A 19,614-nucleotide genomic window follows, 5' to 3' on the forward strand; every position below is an offset into this window, starting at 1 on the left:
ACATCATAGCAGAGTACATATTTTTATCTTTGACTTAAGAGCAAATCTTCAGCTTTCACATATTGAAGGAAATGGTCTGAAGTCTTTAGTGGTTAATGCTGACACGAAACAGTTAATAATGATAAACTGTGTTAGTTAAACATTGTATGCAATACATGACAAATTTCTACATCTTCTCTAGAACTAAATTTTAGCTACTATGTATTTTCGTTGTTGGGGGCATAAAGGTCATCTTAACTTGTAAGAAGTTTAATGGAATTAATTTGTGACTGATAGGGACAGACTTCACAAATAAAAAAGAAGAGTATGGTCCTGGCGTTCAAGGAAAAGAACATTCTGCTCATTTGGATCCTTTGGCCCCTCCGATGCCCTCACTGATTGTGCCGCCACCATCCCCACCAGCAGCCGCCGTGGGAGCAGCCTGTGCTGCCACATTTCCCTCTGCTGCTTCCATCACTTCTGCTGGGGCTGCTTCTGCTTCCTCTGCTCACCTTCCTGTTACCTCAACTCTGGGTGCTGGATCTGCAGCCACTGCTGGACCAGAAGAAATGGTTAGTACAATGAATGCAGGTGCCCGAGTGGGAAAACAGCTGAAAACCCGACTGTATATTGGATATTTTTAACTTAGAACATGTTTTCCCATGGAGGAAAAGTCTGTATGGTATTTAGGCCAAGCCATAGAAAATATTTAATATACAAAGTGGCTAAAACAATTTATAATGAAGGGGCCCCTGGGTGGCTCAGTTAGTTGAGCATCCAACTTCGGCTCAGGTCATGATCTCACAGTTCATGAGTTTGAACCCCACGTTGGTCTCTGTGCTGACAGCCCAGAGCCTGGAGGCTGCCTCCGATTCTGTGTCTCCCTCTCTCGCTGTCCCTCCTCCACTCGCATTCTGTCTCTCTCTTTCTCTCAAAATAAACATTAAAAAAATTTTGTTAAACAATTTATAATGAAAATAGCTGAAACTTCTATTATAGTAGTGATAATTAAAAATAACTTTGTCATTTCACGTTTTTTCAAGAACTATTCAGGAAAAATAGATTTGAAAAAGAGAAGATGACAGGCTTTTTAATCTATTTTGAAGGGAACTCTCCTGGGTATTTTTCAAGGGCTTAGAAGATTACTGGCTCTTTTGTATATTTTGTATTCAGCTATACCTTTCCCTTTTCCTTGATGCACATATATCGTTAACACTACTCTGTAGTTACTCCATCTTGATTGGATTAGGTTCTCATTTTTAATTCATAATTGGAATAAAGATAGGAATAATTTCTCCTAGAGTCACTTAGCTACTTTTAAGAGAAGTACATACAGTGTGGAACTACTGAATGGGGATGGAATATTTGTGTGAGAACTTGCCTGAAGGGGAATTGATCAAGCTAATTAATATAGAAGAGTTAACACAAAGTACATCAGGGTTCTGACTCCTCACCTTCTTCTTCTTAAACCTGTGTTATTCAAAGAATGATCGATTCTCCATAGTGAGGGGAGTAGGGATACAACTGGACTTACTTTTTTTTTTTTTTTTTTTAACGTTTATTTTTGAGACAGAGAGAGACAGAGCATGAATGGGGGAGGGTCACAGAGAGAGGGAGACACAGAATCCGAAACAGGCTCCAGGCTCTGAGCTGTCAGCACAGAGCCCGACGCGGGGCTCGAACCCACGGACCGTGAGATCATGACCTGAGCCGAAGTCGGACGCTTAACCGACCGAGCCACCCAGGCGCCCTGTGGACTTACTTCTATAGGGCTTTTTAAAAACACTATGTCCTCCTTCCGTACTCTGGCTTGGCTTAGGCACAAAGGCATGTCTAGTATGATAAAGTTCCTGAGAGGATTCTGATTTGCTTGTGTCCTCCTCCTCCCTGGCCCTTACCATTTTCCTGAGAGGACAGAAGATCGCAGAATAGGTTTTATGTTGTATAGTTCCCCATCCGAAGGTGCCATTACCTTGGACAGCGCTCTGTAGCTAAGGGAGGCATTCAGTCAGCCAGCCAATTGGTCATCTTGAATATTCCAGCGGACTTGAATTTCTGCCTTGTGGAAGCTACTGACTGTGGGGAAAAATATGTTGAGATCTGCTATTATGTCTGCTCTTGATTCAAAGAGGTGAAAAAAATATAGCTGTTAAGAAAATTTTGAATGTGTGAGGGAGTTTTGACTTAGAAATAAGACACTAAAATTCAACTCTGACTTATGTTCAGCTGTGTTTATTTTTCATGATTACACATTTTGAAGTGTGATCCTATACAGATGATCTCATTTAAGTAAACACAGTGAGTGTCTATTTAAATTTCTGGTTTGTCATTCATGTTGCATATTCAGATAACCCACAGAGCTAGATTTTTCAAAATTCCCTTCAAATATGACTACACCATTTGTACATTTGCATTTATATATAAACCTGGATATATATGGGAAGAACTGAATGAATGAGTATGTTTACCACCTTTTTTGTTACTCTGTGAAACAGTGTGGTCACCTGAGATAATTTTGAAGTCTTTGCAACCTGAAAACACAATATAGTGTAGACAGCCCTTCCAACTACATCCTCCTTGATAAACAGATACACATTCAATTTTGTTCGCATAAATATAGCCTTTAGGGTTGGAGGAGAGGAAAATCAGAAGCAAATCAGTCTGTAAGTATACTGCTGGTTTTCTTCCTTGCTTATGTAATTATAATACTCAGATTCAGATTCCCCTCAAATGTGTCCTCTTGTTTTTGAAAAGAACCATAATAACAAAACTAGGAACAAGTATATTAGTTGGGTAACTTCTCTAATGCGAACCCATCATTGTTGGGACTGGGAAAGGAGAGACCTATGATCCAGGCCTGGTTATCTTTCTTTTCATTTTAATCACAGAGGCTTCCTAGGAACATTCAAAACTTTTTCCCAATCTTCTTGGTATTTCCAGTAGCTAAAAGGAGGTGTATAACAGAGAACAAACTGCAGAGAACTGGGAAAACAGACAACTGGAAAAAGAAAGATTATCATCCTACTAAAATAACACCTTCATCTGTAAAATTCTTTCCTTTCTGCAGACATCCTCAGTATGTTAAATAAAATACCAGAATTTCCTGGTGGTAAGCACTTGTCAAGAAATAACAATTAGGCAGTTATACGAGCACGTATATTGCAGTTCACCAGTTTGAACAATAGGTGACCCTTTTTTCTTTTTCTGACTCACCGTTGGAATAGTTGAGGGTTTTAGTTGGATTTTTAAACTCTTTAGTAAAGGTTCTCTCTTAACTTTCCTCTTCATCTGAATGGAAAGTGAAAGGATATCATTAGGCACTTGGCACTGCCCTCCTCATTCTATAAATGAGGAAACTGAGGTTTGGAGAGTGAGTGAGTTGCCTGTGGACACAATCAGTGACAGAATTCAGACTTTGACCGTTTGGCCACAGAGCCTTGTTTCTTAACCAACCATTGTCTCCATGTCAAATATTAAGATACAAACATTAAGTTTTAAAAATAGGTCATTTCCCTTTTCTTTCTTAATCCTTTTGATTTTGTTGCTTTTATTGATAGGGCATAAAATGCTAGCATTTCCATTTTTATAGCATTTTTTAAGTCAGCTAAGCTCTTAGATAGATTTAATGAGATCCATCCTGACTGGGACCAGTAAGTTTGGTCATGGAGTCAAAAAGTCAGTTAAAAAAAAGGTGTGTGTCGTGGGTAGGGGGAGACATCTGGGTGGCTCAGTTGAGCGTCTGACTTTGGCCTCAGGTCATCATGATTTAGTGGTTTGTGAATTCAGGCCCCACATTGTGCTCACTGCTGTCAGACTGTCAGCGCAGAGCCCGCTTTGGATCCTCTGTGCCCCTCCCCAGCTTGCGCTGTCCCCCAAATAAATAAATATATATATATTTTAAAGTCAGTGGGGCGCCTGGGTGGCTCAGTCAGATAAGCATATGACTTTTGGTTTTAGCTCAGATCATGATCTCACGGTTTGTGGGTTCAAGCCCCATGTTGGGCTCTGCTGACAGTGTGAGGGGCCTTCCTGGGATTCTTTCTCTCTCTCCCTCTCTGCCCCTCCCCTACTCGTGCACACACTCTGGCTCTCAAAATAAATAAACATTAAAAAAATTATTTTAATTAAAGAGAAAAGTCATTTAAAGCAGGAAATTTTGAAAAGTTATATATACATATCTTAGGTGTTATTTTATGCTAAAACATGTGTGTATTAATTTGCTAATTTTTAACATGGGACCAAACTGACTATGGGTTCCTAGATTGTAATTAAGCCATCTCTTTTATATAAGCTACATTCAGTGGATTATTTTTTATGTAATTTCCAATTTCAGTTTTTGTAAAGTAAAGCAAGAATCTATCAAAACTTGTAAGGCAATCTGATTACAGAACAAACCATTTGAAAACAAAAAGCTAAAAAATAAAACCAAAAGCTGACTTGGTAAACATGCAAGTCAGTTAAGACAATTATTAATTTAAGTAAATGCACAGAAGTTTCTTTTTAAAGTCTTTATTTCCTTACTGGAGTATATGTTTTCATCTTACTGAAGATATTTTAGAACAGTTCTCAACTGGTTGGGTGAAGGTTATCAGCTGTGGGCATTCTTCCAACTACTGTAGTTTTCTCATTCCAAACGTCTCCCAGTCAAAACGTGTCCAGTTTCTTTTACATTCCTTCCGCCTCCGAGTGGGAACAGCTATTATGGATGGGAGTGCTTACACCCTTCAAATGTGACTAGGCACAAATAAGGTTACCAGCTCAATTGTACTTCAGGTTGCAATTTTTCATAAAGTATGTTCTTACCAGCAATTAAATTTATATTTTACATTTTAAAATAGTTTTTAATATTAAGATACAGCACTTTATAGAATATATTTTATATCTTATTTTAATAAGAAATAGGATGAGGTTTCCTTAAGGTCAGAAGCATGAATTTAGTCCACAAAAACATGCCTATAAATATTTTAGTATCTGAGTTTTAGTTTCTTAAATTCATAAGACCCGTAAAAGTTTAGATTAACTAGCCAAATAGTTTCTACAAGTATTATAGTGAGAAACAGTCCTCTAAATACCTCTCCCTAAATTCTATTAGCTCTTTCTCCTACTTACCTTTTAATTTCCTAACTAGTATGCTCATATCTTTATTTCCACATGCATCAATTATCCAGTATTACCTGTTGACTGATTATTATGGATGAAAGAATTGGCCTTTTTAAATACCATCCTAACCCTGTCCTTTTTCTGTATTTAAATGTAGATATTCCAAACTTTGCATTAAGTTAACATTTATGATGACTATCTAAATATAGCTAAGCTACGAATGTATACTATGCCTACATTTCCTTTCTGGTACAATTTTTTGTTCCTGGAATGGATTCCTTTGTTTTTGCCTTTGCTTGGTTTTCTGTGCAAGTGTAATTAAGTCTTTCCAAACTCTCCAAAGACTCTCCAAACCTCACTGAATGCTATTTTCCTAGAGTTCTCCTGACACATCAATATTCTACCATTTTAATTTTCCCAGAGACATTTCTCATGGAACCCACTATCATCTGTTTCAATATACAGCCATGACCATCTGCAGCTAGATGCAGATAATATGAAGAACTCAATGAACGATACCTCAGATGGACTATAACAGTGAGGAAAGATCACTATTTAGTAATATGGTGTGGGGAAAAATGGTTAGAGGGAAAATTAGATTAATAATTCACACTGAAATTTCAAATGTTTTAATAAGTTAAACCAAAATAAGTAAATGTTAGATGAGTATAATGACCTCAGCTGCCTAAAGAAGGTTTGTTGATTACCTTATGGAAGAAATTAACAACAAAATTAGCTATAATTTTTTAAATTTATGTGCACTGAAAAATAAAACTGAGGGATGCCTGGGTGGCTCAGTCAGTTAAGCATCTGACTTTGGTTCAGGTCATGATCTCACAGTTTGTGGGTATGAGCCCTGCATCGGGCTCTGTGCTGACAGTTCAAAGCCTGGAGCCTGCTTGGGATTCTGTGTCTCCCTGTCTCTCTCTGCCCCTCCCCTGCTCACACTGTGTGTGTGTGTGTGTGTGTGTGTGTGTGTGTGTGTGTGTGTGTTCTCAAAAATAAACATTAAAAAAAAATTTTTTTTAAGAAAAAGCTAAGTGAGATAACATTAAGTGGGTAAAATATTTATTAGATAAGTATCTGTAATTATTAGATGAGCTTAATATTCATCAGGATTAATTAAACATTTTTGAGAGAAATACCCATTCCTGGCAAGTAATTAAAGAATTTGGGTAGTTGACAAAATGAATTGCAAATATGAAACATTAATAAGGAACCACAAATTGAATCAAATACTAGGTTTCACCTCAGACTTAAAGGAGCAGCTAATATAATTAATTGATAATGAAAAACAGTGAGTACATGTATATGTTATTCGTGTTACAAATATAATCTTTCTGGAGTATTGTCAGCAGTAAGTAACAAAAGCTGTAAAAGCTGACATTACCTTTTGATATGATCATCCCATTTTCTGCAGAAAAAAGGAAGAACACAAAAGCATATGTGTAGTGAAAAGCGTATCTGTAATATTAATTATGCATAAGGATCAAAAGCGTTCATAAAACAGAATAATGGTTGACAAGGGTTAGGGCAGTTGAGGAAGGGAAATGGATAGGACTCTAAAAGTGTCACAGGAGGGAGACTGCTGTGTTGCTAGAATGGTTTTGTGTCTTGACTGCAGTGATAGTTACAGAAATGGAGACATGTAATAAAATGACACGGATCTCTACCAAGGCATTATACCCATGTTACCTTCCTGGCTTTGACATCATAATTATACTATATTTATGTAAGATGTAATCATTGCAGGAAATGGTGAGGAATACACAGGACCTCTCTATTACTATCTCTGCAATTTCCTATGAGTCTATAATTGTTTCAGAATAAAGAGTTTTTTTAAAGTTTACAGAAGTTTATAAAATGGTTGGTACACCAGAGTCATAAAGAGATGTTTTGGGGTGCATGGTTCTGTATCTTGCCTTTTGTCTCATTGTTTTATTTTTTCCATGTTAAAGTTGGTTAAATATACAGTTATTTTTTTAAGTGCCTTTGTATTTTCTTCATCAGTTAAACAAGCAAAAAGTACTATATATTTTGCCATGATTTTGTACCACCTGGATGTTTCTTTGTTTTTTTAGTATGTGCCCAGAATTGTGACATCTGCACAACAGAAAGCTGGAAAAACAATTACAGCCCGGATCACAGGGAGATGTGATTTTGCCTCAAAAAACCGAATTAGTAGCAGCTTAGCTATAATGGGAGTTTCTCCTCCCATGAGCTCAGTTGTTGTGGAAAAGCATCATCCAGTCACAGTGGTGAGTACACATATTTGATGATCTTAATCAAAAAATCTTTTTTCCTGAGAGTTTATAGACTAATAAACACTTAAATTACGTGTTGAGAAGATCAGAATTCATGATGACTGTTACTTGTTCTACCTTTTATTATTACAGTCTTTATGTACTTAGAATCATCAAACCTGGTCTAAATCTGCCTTTCCTCTTTTAGGAAATTAATTTCAGAAACATTGTTTCTTCTCAACAGTGTAAAAATTATCAATACAAAAAATAATCCACTGTGTTGGTGGCCAAAAGAAATATATAAATGATTTCTCGTTAATTTAAAACAAGAGACAAAAACTATTTACTTACTCATTACCTCCTGTTCATGTAGCAGGTATTTGATTATAAGAAACACTTCCATTTTTATAGTCTTTAATTTTTGTTCCTTTTTTTTTTTTTTAAGTCTTCTTCCCTTTTTCAGTACAACTGTCAGCATATTTGTAGTGTGGAAAAAAATTCAGATTGCACTAGATTCATGTAATTTAAAGGAAAATGCCTAGAATTTAAACAAAAATAAACAAAAAGCCTGAATTAGTGCCTCACTTTTGCTACCTACTGCCTTTGTGATCATACACAAATCAAGTAAAATATTTGAGCCTCCACTTCCTCTTGTGTAAAGTGGGAGTGTTAAGGGTACGTAGCTCCTAAAGTTATTTTCTGGTTTCAGGATTAACTGAGACAATGTGAAAATTGAATGAGATATATAAAGGCACTTTATAAACTGTAAAACCAAAAGCGAATTTAACTTAATAAAAATTACTAGAGAAAGGTACATGGGATACATATAAATCGACAATTGTTGCAAAAAATTTAAATTTTGAGAGTTAAAAGTTCACATCCTTAAATAGGAACAATTGATTTTAAAAGAGAAAGTCACCTAACATAAATTTTCAGTGTTAGACAACACTGTCTACTTAATGTATCAAAGTTTTAGCGAAAATATATACGGAATGATGTTACATCCTTTATTTTCCGGGCAGTAGATGGCTGCCAGGTGATTAAATCAAGGGAAGCTTGATCCATTAAATTTAGCCTCGGGTAGAGAATGATGGTAATGAAGTGGAAGACTGAGGCAGAGGCATTAAGTCCAAATAAGGATATGGAGGGTGGATAGGGGTCTTAGCCTTCACAGGCTGCAAAGACTCTGAAAGTCCTTAGGCGACCTCCCAATATAGTTTTGAATATATGAGGATCAGTTATCAGAAACGAAAAGAGAAAACTCATTTCTGTTTTTCTTAGCACATATGTGCATAGAGAGGGAGAGGGACTGTTCATTTGTATGGTAAAGAAGGTGTAAAGAAATCACATATATGCTTACTTTTAATTTAGGCAGCCTTTTGTTTTTGTACTGACAGGAATTCATATTCTACAGGAAAAAAAAAAAAAAAAACAGAACAAGGAAATAGTCTTAAAACCTGTTTCTGAGATTTACCTCCCCAGCTGCCCTTTGCTGATTCACTATGTATAGTACTTCTCCAGTAATTGCTCATGAAGGAAACAGCCATAAACTGCTTCCATTATTACCTAAGTAGGATTATGTAATAGACCTGTGGCAGTCCTCTGTACTATTTTTCCTTTTATCCCCCAATCAAGACCTGTAACTACTAGAAACAGTTATTATTAATAAACAACTAGTCAGATTTCTGACACTTTAGCCCCACCTGCTGGATAATTGCTTGTTCCTAGTGCTACTTCATTTTCTGCCATTTTTATAGATCATGAAACCAGTGGTAAGGTGAATCTGTTTCTACATTCCCTTTTTCCCATCCTCCCCAAGGAAAAATTGTTCTTTTAACAGGGTCAGATTAGGTGGTTAGCAACTAAATTTTCATACTAGTTGGAAGAATCTCCCCCATCTGTAATGACTATCCACTTAAGTACAAAGAAACATTTATATAAAATACCTTTAAGATGGGAAATTTCTCTAGAGGAGCTCTTAGAATCTGTCATGAAGACCTTTAAGAGTTTTCACTCATTTTCTTTTTAAGTAAAAGCTGCATCATAGGGTTTTTAAAATACATAATGAATGTTTTGATCAAATGTATATAATTTTACTTCGAGGATTTTAAGATGACTTTTCTAAGTAGAAGACCCTACTAGGAATCTCCATGTACTGTTCAGTGATGTGGACCAAGAACCGGATGACAAGTCTACTGAGAAGCTGTATCCAGTGTAATATAGAAAATCCTTGTACATTTTACACATGTGTATACACGTAATGTGTACTTACATACATATTATGTACCTGTACGTATTCTATGCCTAGATGAAGTCAGTTGTGCACTGACTCTGTTACGTCAGTGCTTAGGTCCAATATGTTTCCTTGAGTTCTGAGATAGTATGGGTATCCTCTCAATGTGTGTCTTCAGCATCTAGTTATTTCTTTGTATAGAAAGTTGTAATCCACATTAAGGAGCACCAGGCCTCTGGAAAGAGCTCCTCTCGTATTATCATAAAGGTTTAGTCAGCTCCCAGGTGAACCAGGTTGAAATAGGAGAGATCTGCTTTACTGTGATTTGAAACAAGGACCAGACAGGATTCCTCAGAGCTTTCCCCATGTTCCCTGATTGAACTCCACATGTTAACAGGTACAGGAAGGAGAACACTGCTTGGAATAAAAGGAGGGCTTGGGGCTGCCTCTTCTTCCAAACACCATAAAGTCCCTTTCTACAGTTGGCCTCTGTACACATTGTAAGATTCCACTTGAGTCCTCTTTGAGGAATGACTCCCATGGCTCCTTTGTGATCCTATGGAATACAAGCTGATCAGAGGGTATTGAGCACATCAGTGTAACTTATGGATTAAGGACCACTGTTTGGTCCTTAATTGTTTGTTTTAATGGCTGCTTCACCAGCTTATTGCATGTATCTACCGAGTGCTTAACAAATGTTTGTTTGGTTAAATTATATATAATGCAATGGTATTTAATGTGTGTCATTTTGTGGGATTGTTAAAGCAGGTTTTTACCTTTTCAGCAAACCATTCCTCAAGCTGCTGCTGCAAAATATCCCCGGACGATTCATCCTGAAAGTAGTACCTCAGCTTCTAGATCCCTCGGAACCAGGTCAACTCACACCCAGTCTCTCACAAGCATTCATTCCATAAAAGTGGTTGACTAAAATGAATATGCACATATTGAGACCTTTTAATTCATCTGGTTATACCAAGGATTAGAAGTCTCTAGTTTTTAAAATTTCATCTTAGAACATCATGGATACATCCTGTTCATCTTTTCAGAACTCCAAGAGGCTTTTTCAAAGCCACACCATCCTTTGTAACTATATGTAGGATTATTTTTAATGTTATTTTTTTAATTTAAACAATTAAGTAAAAATTTTTTAACTTAAAAATGACTTGATTTTTTAATAGGTTCAGCCTGTCACTGATTACATCATAAAAGTATATAAATCTTGTTTTATTAATGTCATTTACCAAAGACTAAATCATTTCTAGTGTTACCAAGTAAATTTTGAGAACTTTACTAAAAAATTGTTAAGGAGCATATGGGTGGCTCAGTCGGTTAAGTGTCTGACTTGGGTTAGGTTGTGATCTTGCAGTTCGTGAGTTCAAGCTCCATGTTCATGGGCCTGTGCTGACAGCTCGGAGCCTGGAGCCTGCTTCGGATTCTGTGTCTCCCTCTCTCTCTCCGCCCTCCCCCACTCACATTCTGTCTCTCTCTCAAAAGTAAACATAAAAATAATTTTATTTTTAAAAGTAATAGAAACTAAGGTATTTTTATTTTAAAATTAAAGAGCTAAAGACCAAGATTAATAATGATACTTTATCACAAAGTTCTTTTTGTGATTTTAATGTATTAGTCTTCATTTTCTTAAGACTCTGACAATTAAAAATGGGAAATGATGAGACCTATCAATAATTTTTAATGATAAAAGGAAAGATTTTGTTTAGTACAGAAAGAGAGTCATCAAAAAGAAATTTCCTATTAGAATGGTCCTATTTCTGATGGTCTTTCTTGTGTTTTGAAACTCTGCAGTGTTGAACCTTTTTTCTCTCTGAACATCCAAACATCACCCTGTGAGGGTAATAGCACTGGGCAACTCAGCAAACCTTCTAGGCCTGGGGAAAGACTTTTCACTAGCTGCCAGTGCAAAGAATCTGGGTGAAAATGATCAAGCAAAACAAGACCAGGTTCCATTGGTGTTATTGCTGGCTGACTGGGTGATCTTGGGCTGGATATTTAATTTCATGAATCTTAGGATCCCATCTGTGAAACAGTGAGATCTACCTATCACACCTCTTTCACAAAGTACTTTGGGTTACACAAAAACAAGTATAAATCCTAAAGAATTGGTCCAGAGCCTCAATTTTTGTATCTTTAACAGAAGTGGATGGACTTAATTAGAAGCCTCTTTCACTCTGAACATGATCTAGCTCTATGCTCTAATGTTAACTACGGGAAATAGTTTTTCTAGTTGCTTCACATTGTAATAGGACATGAGAACAAATGTGAGATAGGCCAATATCCCATTTTCTAAAGGGCACACCCAGGCTTTTCTGAACTACAGAATTAAAGAATTTGAGTATTATGTCTTAGAGTGTTAGATTGTTCTTATGTAACAGTGTCCTGAGTTCTGGCCCAGCTAGCACTGTGGCAAACAGCTCCTCGTGGGTTTCAACAAACACAAACCAACAGCACCTCATCTTTTGCTACCTGTACCATGGCCATGCTTTTCTCTGGGCTTCCCCAGGCACTCTGAGAGGATCACAAGTGACCACAGGCTCCACTTGAAGGCTACTCCTATGTGGCCCAGAATTAACACCCCATTGTGTTAACAGATCAGTTCTTTCTTTCTCCCCCGTACAAACTGTCATGAGGTGTACTAGTCCAGCCCATCTCTCAGAAGAGAGTGCCCTGAAAGTCAGATAAGCAGTTAATGCTTGATACCAGGTGGTGGCCAGTTTGGTATTTCACCCTGGTCTGGGCTCTCCTTCCTTCCCCATCTCACTCCTCTTTTCCCTCATTGTTGCTTCCTTGGATTTCCACTCCTAAAAAAAGCAGCGACTCATAAACTTTGGTCTCAGGGTCTGCCTTCTGAGGAACCTAGATGACAACTAGGAATGGTTTTCAGTATCCAAGCCATAACCATGTGGACTAACTAAAGTGAATGTTATGAATATTGTAACTGAGAATATCATAAGCATCTTTTTAAAAAGTGTTTAAGCTCTAGAAAGTGTATATTGTCCAAAGCAGAACCAAATAGTGTTACTCTACGTTAATTAACTTAAATTTAACAGTTAAGACACTTATAGAATAAGAGTATGTATTCTCTTTGTTTACTTCTGCATAAAGAGGTTACCCAGATTTTGGAAGGGGGAGTAAGTAGCATGGTCATTGGAAACCAGCCATGTTGAAGAACAGATGGGGACAAGACTTTCCACTGAATCCCTTTTTAAAAAACTTTTTGGACTCCTGTGAACATGTTCCCTATTTTAAGCATTTATAGAAGTAAGTGGGCCGTTTACAATCAGGATGAGACCAAAATGTAAAACTATCAATTCAGGATAATTGGACTGATATTACACATGATTTTATCTCTGGTGCCTTATGGAATTAGAGTCAGAGTTTGAGAATGGAGAGCCTTAAATTATGATGAATAGGTGCATGTAAACTGATATGAGTTGATACTTGATTTTATATTTATTTCTCTCAGATTATAAAAATAATGCATGCTTATTGCCAAAAAAAAAAATTGGAAAGTACCAAAAAGTACAAAGAAAATAAAAACCACCTGTAATTACACCACCAAGAGATTTAAAAAAATACATTGGTATACATACTTCCGGTCTTTTCTAAGCACTATTATTACACATATGTGTTATTTAAAGCCAAAAGTAACTATACATTTTCAAAGCTAGTTTCTCTCACTGAAGAGAAATAACTCACAGGGGATGATTTCAATACTGTGGGCATGAGATTAGGGATTTCACAGGCATTCCACCTTCATCTTCAATACTGTGGCAGAGAGAGACATTCCCCCATTTTATGGAGAAGGAAACTGAAGATCTGAGATCTTGGATATTTAGTATGCCCAAAGGTTCACAGTTAATAAGTAGTAAAACCAGGATTAAAACCATGTCTGTCTATTCTAAATCCCTATACCAGGATGCTGTTCCTACCATTTTTTTTTAAAAACATGATGAACAAAAACCTAGATTATGCTATCACATATGTTGCATCATATGTCAGAAATGCAAAAATCATATACAATTGTCTTTAAGCAAAAACCAAAAAAAATTTTGACCTTTCATTTCAGTAGGTGGAAAGTACTAATACCATTTTTTCATCTGTCACCACCATCTTCATAGTTGAAAGGACAGTCAATACTGCTAGAATTTTATGGCATTAAAGAACTGAATGTAAAGGCAATGCTGAGTGGAAAACCAATTAAATACAATTTCTGTAGGCATTTACGAAACTGCACATTTCTTGGACCTCACATCAGTTTCATTTTTGAATTGACGGATCTTTTCTGTAAAAAAAGGATAACATTCATTATTAATAGCTAACATTTATTAAGCACTTGCTATGTGCCAGGCACTATGACTCACTTAATCCCACAACAACCCTTTGACATTAGAACTTTTCTAGTTAGTAAAGGAGAACACCGGCACAGTGAGGCTATAGAACATGTTTAAGATCACACAACCTGTTCGCACTGGAGTTCAGATACAGGCCCACAGGGTCCTGCTCCTGAGCACATGCCCTGCACTGCTTCAGTGGACTGCCTCTTAGTCTCCCCCGAGAATTCTTATGGCTACTCTTTTCTAGAAACAAATAAATTTAAAGTTGAGTGAACAGTCCCAGTGCTGTGAGGATAATGTCACGGGAGGAGACATCATCCACGCATGATTCCTTTACCTACCACTGCTTGAAACTTAATATTAGCTGAGTGGTGTGATTCACGCACTCATGCTCTCAGCTTCAGGTAATACTGCATGGGTGAAAGTAATGGCAGATGTGCCTACATTTTGCTTGAATGGTTATTACATGAGAGTTTAACACCGCCTCATTATTGGTAAGTTTTGAAACCATCTTCCCTGACAATATAGTCTTTGGGCAAGTGATTTTTAGCAATAACCTCAGTTGCCAAAGTAAAAGGCTGTCTGCTCTTTTCTTTTAACCTAGAAATAACACTTGAATCCACCAACTTGTAAATTTCCCCAACAGGGGCAAGATGGCATTTTGAGCAAGACAGTGCTTAGTTATGGAAATGATACTAGAATCTCCTAAGATGGTTTAGCATTCCTGCCTTCTCCCAGCTCCCCCGCACCCCACACACCTCCATACCCTGCTGCATATACACATCAACAGAAATACTCCTCCACTTCTACAAATGCCCAGTAGGGGGTACGCTGAGAACCGCCAGGCTAAACCAGTATCAGTCAGTGCTGACTGAGTCAATCACCAGAGGAGCTGCATATTTATGAGCCACAGCTCTCCCCAAACTGAGACTGCTGCTGTTTATGGACAGTATTGTTTTGGGGGACTGTCCCCCACCATTTTAAGGGAGAAGGAGCTTCTATATCGAAAACTCACCAGCTAGTTCTGGGAAACCTGCGCATACCAGCTCTTCATACAGATGCTTGACTGGAGTGGCCTGTGTCATCAGGGTCCCGTGCAGCCAGATGAGCAAAGCCCTGTGGCCGTGTTCACGGAAACTTCCCTTTCCTGTGCCAAGCACATAGAGTCAGAGGCGAACACCACGTGCCGAGGTCTCTTTTTGTTGTGATCTCCATTCTAACTGAATTTTCTGTGGTTCAACTCATTCTTCTGATGGCTGCTAGAGAAGCAGCCCAGTGGATGAAAGCCCTTCCAGTTCCCCTCGCTAGAATTCCTGTAGGGTGACCAGAGTGTGGATTCACTCTAGCACTTGTCGTGCACCTAATATGCTTGACACAGACCAAAGGAGCAGATATGAGATTCAACAGCTGAGTCCCTGCCCAACGGTAAGGGACAACCTTCCTTAGATGTGGAGCTCTCCCACATTCAGAGAGCTGCTATGCACCCCCATTTCTCCGACTCAAAGTGCATATTTCCCCTGGGGATCCTGTTACAACAGAGAGTCTCATTCAGTCGGTCTGAGGTTAGGATCTGCACTTCTAATAAGCTCCCAGCTGCTGCCGTTGCTGTCCATTAACCATACTCGAAGCAGCAGGCGTGCGCCATCATGCCACTCCAGTGTCTGATGGAAGTGTGCGTGCCCTGGGCCAGGATTACTCACTGGGCAAATACGCACTGGATACCTAACCCCCGAGAGATGTTAGGGAAAGAGCTGAGACCCGTGTCTCCAAGGAGGTCGCGGTTACAAACACAGGACAGGCAGGCTCCTGGTTCTAGCAGAGTGTGTGTGGGAGCAAGCAGATGCCACAAGAGGAGGGCCTGAGCTCTGGGGAGGAAGCATGCCAGAAAAATGTCAGAGAAGCAGGGAGGGCCAACTGTGCGCATGAACAATGTACTCCTGGGCGAATCCTTCATCTTGCAATTTGCCAAACTAATTCTTAAATACCACTGTCAACATGTTGCTCCTTTGCCTAAAAGCCCACAAACTCCTTAGTGGCAGTAGCATTACCCTGGAATGTATTTGGATTGTGTATGTTGCTGTTGTCACGCCAACTAGATTATAAATCCCACCAAACATGCACCCTGGCTTACGTGAAGAGCTGATGCAGCCCTCACCTGGTCGAACTGAACACATTCTAGGCACTCCGTACTCTTCCACTAAAACACTTTAAGTCCCCTCCCCTTTATCCTGCTGGCAGGTACTCTGAAGATACACTGTATTTTCAAATCATTTCTTTAGGTCAAAAAGAGATTTCGAGAAGGCAACTAAATTTTCCTAAAAACTTCAAAGAATGCTATATGCCTAATTAGTGACAAAGGAGAAATCTTAATAGTAAAAAAGGAACCTTTTCAGAAACGATAATCAATATTCAACATTTTCAATGCATTATCTTCCATTTTTTACATGACAATGTAGCCTTAGAATTAGTAATATAAAGTACCATAATTTACTTATAGGTGGTGTAAGAAGCATGTATTCAGGGGCTGTGGTTTTGCCATCTACGATCCCAGCAATCAGTAATGCAGATCGACTCCTGAGCATGGGACTTGTTCACATCTCATAATATCCATGTACAGAAAGTGCTCTGAATAGAATGTTTTGTCAAGAAAAGTATCTGCTTTCTTGTTTTTAAAGCTACTTAGCTGATTAATGCCAAACAAACTTTCTGTTTCCTAGGTTTTGGTCAAATCATTAAAAAAGCAAAGCTAATGACTCCAACTGACCTGAGCTCACTAATTCTGACAGCTAGAGTCTGGCTGAATTGATTCCATGGCTTGGAATCTTCTACTCAAGGAGAGGCCTGAGTCTGTATCCCAAGTTTCCCATAGGGCAGCTCGTCTCATCCAAGGCCTCATCGTATAAGAACTCTGTACCCCAGGGGCACCTGGGTGGCTCAGTCAGTTAAGCGTCCAACTTCGGCTCAGGTCATGATCTTGTGGCTCATGAGTTTGAGCCCCGTGTCAGCCCCTGTGCTGACAGCTCAGAGCCTGGAGCCTGCTTTGGATTCTGTCTCCCTCTCACTCTGCTCTCCCCCACACACTCTCTCTCTCTCTCAAAAATAAACAAACATTTAAAAAAATTTAAAAAAAAAAAAAAAAAAAAAAAGAACTCTGTACCCCAGACTTGGCTTAAGGGATTCCTCCTGGAGTGGAAGCCCTAAACAGTGAGCCTTTTGTTAGGGAATGAACCTTTTACCCCAAGACAATCCCAAGGAATACTAGAAACAGGTTGGTTTCCCAGGGATAAGCCCACCATTAAATCCTTGCTCCCTTAGTGCATATTCAGTTGGGAACCTTAACTGCCTTAAAGGCTAAATAACACCTTTTCAATATGGCTCAGTAAAAGTAATTATCCTTTGCAAACTTCAGTTTACTGCAGACTGTTCATGGTTTGCAAAGTTGCCGATCTTTGTGGTCCTATGGTGAATGTCACCATTCCTGAGCCCTTGTAGTCTGCTGCTTGTTGTGAGCACCAACTACTTACTTGGAAGATCTCCCACCAGGAAGGACTGCTGTTCCTATCTCCCCTTGCAACATCTGGGTCATGCTCACCTGACCACTGCTCTTCAATGGCTCTGATCTGGTCATCTGTAAAGTTCCAGGAACGGGCAAGCTTCTGCCACTCATTGGCCTTTAGCTGATGGTAAGCCAGGTTCCAGAGGAGACTGCGAATATGCCTGGTCTCCAGACTGTGATCTTGCTTGAATGTCAAAGTAAAGCTGGTTGATGAGTCCTTGATGCTCTCACCATGCTCCTAAATTAAAGGTAACAGCATCAGATGATTTCAGACATTTTGTGCTTATTGCCTTATTTCATGGGATGTAGACAGTTTTTCAGATAGAACTGGTAAGATGGTAACCGAGACTTATGTTTTCAATATTACCTGTAACTGGATCACTTTTTGTCATCCAAGATGGAAACAAATGTCTGAAGTAAAAAGCTTGAGTACTAACACAGGAAATATGAGGGGGTTTGCTGTGTTGTATCCCATGCTTCTATCCCAATTTGCTGACTGATATTTATTCACCCCAAAAGAAAACAGAGGGGATGTCTTGGCTTAGGAAATGTCACAACAAAGGCATCTTTGAAGGCCTTACTTTCAACAAATATCTCTCTTTCTTCTTTTGCATGTTTGATTGTCTCATATCAAAGTTTCAATGAGGCCTGGATTGGATATACTCTCTTAACAGGGCCCCAGAGCTGGTCCCTCCATTCATCCTACTCTGGTGCGAGGAGAGTAAAGTAGAAGCCTAACTTGGGGGGCCAAAGGAGTGGAGAGCACCGCAGCCAGGCTTAATCCACATGTTCTCTGTCTGGTTTTCTGGGTTTTCAAAGGTTCCTTTTGTCCCTTCTACAGAACCCAACGAAAGAAACTGGAGAAAAATCTCCAAGTGAAAGCAGGTGTCATGGTTTCATAGAGCTGCACCTGTCATGCATATGCCATCAGAGCTCCAGATAATCCTCCTTCCGGAGGCTGCAGAACAGTTAAGGACGTGCAGAACACACAGCCCTAGAGGTTTGGGACTTCCTATTCTCCTTGTGTACATATGGCAGCTCCTATTTTTGTCTTTCACTTAAATAAAAGTGAATCTAAATGAAAGATAATCTGAACAGCAAGACAGGAGTCAAGGCTGGGGCAGGATATCGACTAAAAGGATATGGGCACCTGGTTCTCAAAACCAGGGTGGAGCTTGTGCCTCAGCCCCCATCACAGATCAGCCTATGCCTTTCACAGCATCTGCAGTCTCCTCTGGGAGGTCTACAAAGCCCTGGGAAGCATGCCCAAGGAGATGAGCTGGTCTTTTCTCTAGTAACTGGACCTTGTGAACAGAAGGTGGAATAGGAATGTCAAGTATGAATTACCCATAATTGCTTCAGAGATTGTAAAATGCAGGGTCCTCTCTACCCCAACCCTAACTTTACTCTTACACTGCCTAACTCCTGGGGAATCCTGAAAAAGGAAAGGTTGAGGGTGGGGCATCCAACAAACTTGGGAGCCGAGGGCACTTCACTTTTTCCTTTACTCTTCATTCCCTCTCCTGAAACAATGAGGAATCCAACAAGATCAAAACCCAAAACATCACAAGGTAGAGGGAAGAACTTGCAAAATGCATTAACCTTTGTAACACAGCATTTTTATTTCTTTGAGAAGTACACATGCTCTGTGCATTCTGGAATTGGGCTGGGTAGTCCTTCAAGTTTCTGTAGGAAAGGGTCAGGGATTTGGAAAGCCTAGCTCTTTTTCTTTTTCTTTTTAGTTTATTTCTTTGAGAGAGAGAGCACAACGAGGGAGGAGCAGAGACACAGAGAGGAAGAGAGAGAATCCCAAGCAGGTTCCGCGCTGTCAGTACAGAGCCTGACGCCGGGCTTGATCCCACGAACTGTGAGATCCAGACGTGAGATGAAACCAAGAGTCAGACACTCAACCAACTGAGCCACGCAGGTGCTCTGCCACAGGTCTCTTTAAACAGTCCTTGGAACCAATAATAGTTTGTCTGCCAAAGCATTGAACTATTTGCAGAATATCACATGCTTAAACTGGTGGAAATTAAAATAGCATGAGCCAGATTTTAGGAAGCTCCCATCTGCCTCTGAACCACTGGATTTAATGATTTATATTAGGCCAGGATTTATATTAGGCCAGTATATAAATCTGTTTAATAAAGA

General features: G+C 39.0%; 2 protein-coding genes across 6 annotated transcripts in view; one reads left to right on the top strand and one right to left on the bottom strand.

Annotated features, from left to right (window-relative positions):
- POC5 (POC5 centriolar protein) overlaps positions 1-10,489 on the top strand; it is a 45,261-nt gene extending 34,772 nt beyond the window's left edge. For all 5 annotated transcript variants that reach the window (XM_058729397.1, XM_058729388.1, XM_058729404.1 and 2 more), the window contains 3 exons: positions 277-551; positions 7,161-7,337; positions 10,340-10,489. In XM_058729397.1, the coding sequence (XP_058585380.1) occupies positions 277-551; positions 7,161-7,337; positions 10,340-10,483 (596 nt within the window). In that variant the 3' untranslated portion in view covers positions 10,484-10,489. The remainder of the gene's footprint in view (positions 1-276; positions 552-7,160; positions 7,338-10,339) is intronic.
- Positions 10,490-10,837: 348 nt separating this feature from the next.
- ANKDD1B (ankyrin repeat and death domain containing 1B) overlaps positions 10,838-19,614 on the bottom strand; it is a 66,619-nt gene continuing 57,842 nt past the window's right edge. The window contains exons 13-15 of the mRNA XM_058729432.1: positions 17,500-17,701; positions 14,923-15,054; positions 10,838-13,855 (exon numbers count right to left, since the gene is read on the bottom strand). Coding sequence (XP_058585415.1) covers positions 13,794-13,855; positions 14,923-15,054; positions 17,500-17,701 — 396 coding nt within the window. The 3' untranslated portion in view covers positions 10,838-13,793. The remainder of the gene's footprint in view (positions 13,856-14,922; positions 15,055-17,499; positions 17,702-19,614) is intronic.

This window comes from Neofelis nebulosa, chromosome 1 (assembly GCF_028018385.1).
Source record: "Neofelis nebulosa isolate mNeoNeb1 chromosome 1, mNeoNeb1.pri, whole genome shotgun sequence".
NCBI classification, from domain to species: Eukaryota; Metazoa; Chordata; class Mammalia; order Carnivora; family Felidae; genus Neofelis; species Neofelis nebulosa.